At 34.8% G+C, this 6,215-nt stretch overlaps 1 protein-coding gene across 1 annotated transcript; it reads right to left on the bottom strand.

The window, feature by feature from the left end:
• Positions 1-3,509: 3,509 nt before the first annotated feature.
• On the bottom strand, positions 3,510-4,738 carry LOC113333388 (transmembrane protein 205-like). The gene is made up of 3 exons (XM_026579900.1): positions 4,406-4,738; positions 4,083-4,302; positions 3,510-3,979 (listed from the first exon to the last, which is right to left on the bottom strand). Exons 1-3 carry the CDS (start codon positions 4,612-4,614, stop codon positions 3,764-3,766), a joined length of 645 nt encoding a protein of 214 aa, XP_026435685.1. The 5' UTR covers positions 4,615-4,738; the 3' UTR covers positions 3,510-3,763.
• Positions 4,739-6,215: the final 1,477 nt, after the last annotated feature.

Below are 6,215 nucleotides of genomic sequence, written 5' to 3' on the forward strand. Positions count from 1 at the left end.
AATTTCTGTACCCTCACTTTTTCTAATAATGCAGTTATAAATCATATTGTTAATGTCACAGTTATGCAACTGTTGCACCGTGTAATAGATAAAACACCAGAAAAATTATAAGCTACAATTCTAGAAGTTCCTTAACTAATCTGTAAGTTGACATTTCCGTAACAGAAATGAATTTAGCTATTTGTCCGCAGCATATGCATGCAAAACACCATTTCTTCTGTATAGAAAAATTGGTGTTATTGATGTATCTACTAATTTTTATTTTCTTACTTTTCTTTTGGTGTTGTTTTATGTTTCTATCAGACAAGAATAAGTTAGATTAAAAAACTTAGAGATGCATGTTCAATTCAATAATCAATATAATTATTTTCATCTGCAAAGCATCAAGATTCCTTATTCCATACTTCTTAGCAATGTATCATACCAAAGAAATAAAGTAGACAAGTAATGTACAAACACGGTATCATGCTTGAAGGCCTCCCAGTCTGGGAATAACAGAGATCTTAGAAGCTCTACCAGCTCCGTTTTGTAGTTTTGAGATGTCAAAGCTTTGTTCCTATTTAGTCCTAAGTTCTGGTGTGGTTCCTGGTGTGTCAGGTAGTAAGGCTTTTTGTGTCATTGCATATTGTAGGGTTCATCTTCCATAGTTGTGATGCCATTTTATCTGTACGGTCGATTCTGCTATATCTAATCTATCAACCATCAAGCTTCTAATCTCCTCTCTCTCATGACGTAGTTATCAGTGATCACATTGCTCTATCATCTTTGACTCACTAGTTTCAACAAAAAGGAATCAGGAAAAATCAACATTATAACTTGATCAGACTTTACAATCATCGTTTAGCTCACCAACACAGCACATAATGGTTTATTTAGCATATGAAGCATCACTAGCGGTCACTAGTCAAGACTTGAACCAAGTAGGGTATTGACAAAGCTACAACTGAAATTCAAAATATCAATGATGCCCTCATTCATGTAAGTAATGTAAGAAATGCCAAGAGAAACTACTTGGTACACAGAGAGCATTATCATTACATATTCAGAAGCAGGATAATATCTAGTCTAGTTACAAACATACTTTTTAAGACAAACCCATAGCTAATGAAGAAGTCTCTATCCGAATCTAATCTATATATACAAAGGATTAATTTCTTCATCAAAACCTAGATCAACATTCTTTCTTGCTAATGATGTAACTGGGTCCTTGCTATCTGTAAAGTACAGTAAGATCCACCACAACATAGAAAAATAGTTAAGAAACTTGCAACCATATACAAAGTTTCAAGCATACCAATATTCTTAGTGAGAGCAATAATCTTTTGTCTTTTCTTGTCCCGTAATTCCTTACTCCACCATCTGTATCATTACATGAAATCAGGCGTATTTCAGCTTCTAATTCCTCGTGTTTCATTGGAGTGATTACGAGTTGGATGCCGATATCATAATAAAAGCACAAAGGAAAAACCCTAATTGTATCATCCGAAGATTTGACCATAATGGGATAGTAAATCCATACAAACAACGAGCGATGAATAAGGTGAGTACATGATACGACTTCGACGACATTGATGATGATTCAGGGTTTTTGAAAGTTAGAAAGCAAGATTGAGTGACTGACTAGGGTTTTAACTTTTAAGTGATTACAGAGATGAACGAGTTCTTTTGGGTTGCCCGCAGATACATTACTGTATTGTACATTCTCGATTTTCCTGAAGGCAGGCTACCCAAAAATCCTGAATGTATGCCATCATCCATTTGGCTGGAGGTCCATATGCTCTCATGATGATCTCATGACCTGTTTAGTATCATCAGTGCCGCTTCTTGCAGCATGTGTCCTGATGTTCGTTACTCAAGTTGCAACAAGGGTAATTCTACAAGTCATGTTGCAGACAACGGGATCTTGAAGCCATTCAGGAGTGTTAACAGTGGTTACGATGGTGTGTGTGGTCATTGGGACCAAGGTTGGTTGATTCAAAGAGAAATATTACAACTTGGAACTAGCTAGAATAAGGGATTTTGTGCCTGCGGACAGCGATAGCTCGATAGTTCATATCGATTGTGTGCCATATGTACCCTTTTCTTCTTCGCTGCTCGGAAACCAATTTGATAGATGACATGATAGAAACGTTTGGAGGCAACATCGGCTTGATAGATATTTATGTTTACGGTGACAAAGGAAAAGGCCTGAATGTCAGACTCAAGCCTGATCCAACTCCATATGACTTGATAAAACGAGGCCTTTTATGCACAGAACTAACATAGGTAGAAAAAGTACAACTCTTCAGTATCAGTGCTAATGCTTAGCAAAATTCTTAGACAATGGCATACATGATTCATGATATAAGAATTAAGTAACTAAAGAGTCCTAGCTTCACTATAAATATCCTCGATTTTTCACACTTCTAATAGCATTCGTCGACAAGTTCAATTTTTTTCAAATGACTTCGTATGATTCGGAAAAAGTAATAAGAGCCAAGCAAGGTTGTACTAACTTAATCATTTTAATGATATTGCTTTTGCATCAGAAAAGATTAAAAAACAAAAAAACTTTGGAATGACTCACTTTTACATATAGCTTTCTGTTCTTGGAATTCTGCTAAGAAAACATGGAGAGGTAGAGTTGTTGTCCATAAGAAGAACTACAGTGGTGAAATGACCACATATACAACAACCCCAGAGAAAATAACAGTTATTACCCCAAAGATGGAAACACAGTCTTCATGTTGTAGAGTGAGGAAAGAAAAGAATTCCCATGGTGCCCAAGCATGCAACAATGGAAACCCGGAACTACTACTGTTATTGCACTGAAATCAATCATGAAGACTGAAGGTGAAAATAGTGTTGTGAAGAAGGAAAAATGAAGTTAAGGTTGGATAACTTGCCAGAGGTGCAGGCAGGTGCGGTTCTTCTGGTAATTGTGCTTGAAACTCCACTCTAGGTTTACAGTGATTGTGGTAATCCTAAGGTATGTTATGTGGGTTTGGAGGGTAGCCAAAGTTTTTATCCTGTTTAGTCCTGTGTTTGGTTTCAGTTTCCTATTGTGGTTTTCGTGTCATTTGTGCCACTTAGGATTTATTAAAGTGGCTATGAACCTATATATTCCGAGTGTTGTAGTGTTTCAACTTCTGCGGGCATTATGAGTATTACTATTATATCTGCATCGCTGAGTCTACTAATCTATCTCCTATGATGTACTACTTGTTACCATGTTTCTGTATCATCTTTGAATCACAAATTTAACAATAACCTGTATTTTTCAACATTTACAATACTGCTATCTAATACCACTAGCAACTTAAGTATCAGAATAAAGAAGAACAGGAACCAGCATCTAACTTCTTTACACTATTAACAATCATCTTTTATCATACGAAAGATTCACTAACCTTAGCAAACAATGGTTTATCCTACAAATGAGACATGGCTGGCAGTCACTGGTAAGTTGTAAGAATGTTGAACCAAGCACGATATATGCAAAGTTACAGCTAAAATCCTAATTTCCAAAGTTCAAACTGTCAATGATGCCTCATTTGTGAAAGATAAAGACAACATTTTAATAGATAAATGTCAACAATGGCATTTCTTAATGAAATATGAGAAGAACTCATATTCAGCAAATCCTCCTTACATTAACATCTTTCAATCTGAACCCACAGAAGCCATGGTATCTAGATAAATCTAAGAGTACATGGGTTTATTTCTTCCATCAAAGGCATGCAAACCTAGAGAACTAGATCACATCTTTCTTCCATAAACGAAATTACAGATTCATTTTACCTGCCAAGTACCAAGAGTGCATAGCAAGGCTACCAAAGGACAAAATATTAGCAAGCGAAGACAATCCGTGAATCATACCAAACTTCTTATTCATAGCAGCAAGTTTTGGGTTTTTCTTGGCTACATCCCTGTTCTTTGTCCATCCAACTTCCTCTCCAATGTTCTCTTCTCTCTCTATTTTGTGTCTTTGCTTCATCATCTATTCACAACAAAAAACACAATCCATCAATCTAAGCCAAACCAATCCCTGCCTAACATAATAATCAAATTCATGATATGTAAAGAATCTAAGACAAATTTACCTCAATTGTCATGGGAGTGAAAACTAACAAATTGCAGAGATTGAAAGCCAATCCAGAGAGAAGAAACCCCAGTTGATACTTCTCAGCAGTTGCTGATGATTTCCATGGATGAAGATAACCAAACGAAGCCAATGATAGCGTAGAACAAACAGCAACCAGTGAGAAATAAGCTGGAAACATCTTGCTTTGTAGATTACCAAATTGATGTCTTGGTAGATTCCTAAATTCATCAAGTAAATAATAAACCAAAATAGTTAGGGCATTTTCAATTACTGCATCCAGAGTGATAAATAATTAGAGTTAAGAGAAAGGGAGAAAATTACTTGAACATGATGATACCACCAATGAAAGTCACCCAAAGAGCAGCACCAAAAGAAGTAGAAAAGCATAACAGATGTGTTAATCTAAGAGCAATAGTGAGCTTTGATGAATATTCACCATTAGATGAATTTGATCCAAATGTTTCAGGGGAAAATAATATACCAAAAGCAAGGAATCCAACTGCTACTAGAAATCTACCCATCCAACCCATCTTTCTCTCTTTACAAACTCCTACAGGGAATTGGAAATTCAGTGATGAACTTTGTTCAGTCTTTGGGAAGGTGGTGTTTGGTTTGGAAATTGAAGGCAGTAACTTGGAAATTGGAACGGAGTATTAGGTGAGAAACTTTTAAGTGACTTGACAACAACTATCTTCCTAAAAAAATACCACTGAACTGTCATACTATTTACTACCGTGCCGCCGTGTGAAAGAAGCGTAATTTTGTGAATAGCTAACTGTATGACCATATGGGAGCTTTAGAAAAAATGCTTCCTAAAATGAGAGGAAAATGATCTTGGATTTTTTTCGGAGTCCCCTGTTATTTTTTTTAGCTCTCCCTTGATAGTTTAGAGAAAATAAGAAGAAAATACCCGACTCAATTCTCTTAAAAAAATAATTAATTATAATAATTTTTAAAAACAACTTTTTTTTGTTTATGAATATAATAGATTTTTTCAATTATGATTAAAATAATTATAATGGTTACCAAACACATAACATAATCCATTATGAGATGTATAGCGGATTATGGGCTGATAGTCAATTACAGTATAATAATGGTTACCAAACAACCCTGTTGTGTTGTGCGTTGGTGGGCTGTGTTGTGAAAATAAAAAGACGTAACGTTTGATGGACTATAATTTAAAAGGCGTTCTGAAATTAACGAACTGTAAATTCTGTTTAGTAAATTGGTACTTTAAAATGCTGGTGGTGTAGTTGATGACGAAAATAAACATGTTTTAAAAATTAGTTTTAGATACATTGTAATTATAATGAATTATATTTTTAGTTCTAATATATTTAATAAAAAATAAATAATATTTATTTTATTTACTTTTACAATTATGTTTATCAGTTAATGAAGAATTTTATAATTAACTAGAAGGAAAAAAAACGGGTAGCTAACTCAGTTGGTCATCTCCGTTCCCCAAAGGTTTGATGCGCTCAAGGAGGTCCTAGATTCGAGTCCCCAATGGCGCAATATTGCAGAATTTGACATTAAAGGTAGAGTTAGATTGCCCCCCTTGCGACATAATCATCCCCCTATCCCGCTTCGCCTCCCTTGGCTGGTTCATCATGAGGCTCGCTGGTAGGCTAACACGACAACTTGTTCAACTAATGCAGTTCGTTGTTGGAGCTTAGCTTGTTAGGATTCCAACTAGTTTCTTGTAAAAATACTCTCTGCAATTATTATTTATTATCTCAAAAAAAAATGAAAAACTGAAGAAAAAAATAGAATTTTGAAATATAATGATAAGTGTACAATATTATAGGATAAAATTTGTCTTTATAATAAAATATAATAAGGTTAAAATATAGAATCAATTAAATCTAATTATGTAGGTCCATAGCTTCTGCTTTTCCAGCTTTTAAAAGCCAGTAGTAAGTAGCTTTTAAAAGCAGGTCTAAAATGGAAATGCTTCTCTCCAAAAGTAGTTTGAAATTTTTTTCCAAACATAATATTTGGTAAAACTTTGTTACAAAGTACTTTTGATAGAAAAAAGCAATCCCAAACAATGCTTATGACACTGCTTTTTGACAAGGCAAGGTTTTGATAAGGCAGGGTGATGTAAAAAATCGATATATTTCTA

The sequence above is a fragment of the Papaver somniferum genome, unplaced genomic scaffold (genome assembly GCF_003573695.1).
Source record: "Papaver somniferum cultivar HN1 unplaced genomic scaffold, ASM357369v1 unplaced-scaffold_132, whole genome shotgun sequence".
Lineage (NCBI taxonomy): Eukaryota > Viridiplantae > Streptophyta > Magnoliopsida > Ranunculales > Papaveraceae > Papaver > Papaver somniferum.

Excerpts from the sequence above, each read along its gene's own strand:
- LOC113333388 (XM_026579900.1), bottom strand. The coding sequence starts at position 4,614 with ATGGGTTGGATGGGTAGATTTCTAGTAGCAGTTGGATTCCTTGCTTTT. Across the intron at positions 4,303-4,405 it reads GGTGGTATCATCATGTTCAA|GAATCTACCAAGACATCAAT; the intron begins GTAATTTTCTCC and ends TGATGAATTTAG. Across the intron at positions 3,980-4,082 it reads TCACTCCCATGACAATTGAG|ATGATGAAGCAAAGACACAA; the intron begins GTAAATTTGTCT and ends TGTTGTGAATAG.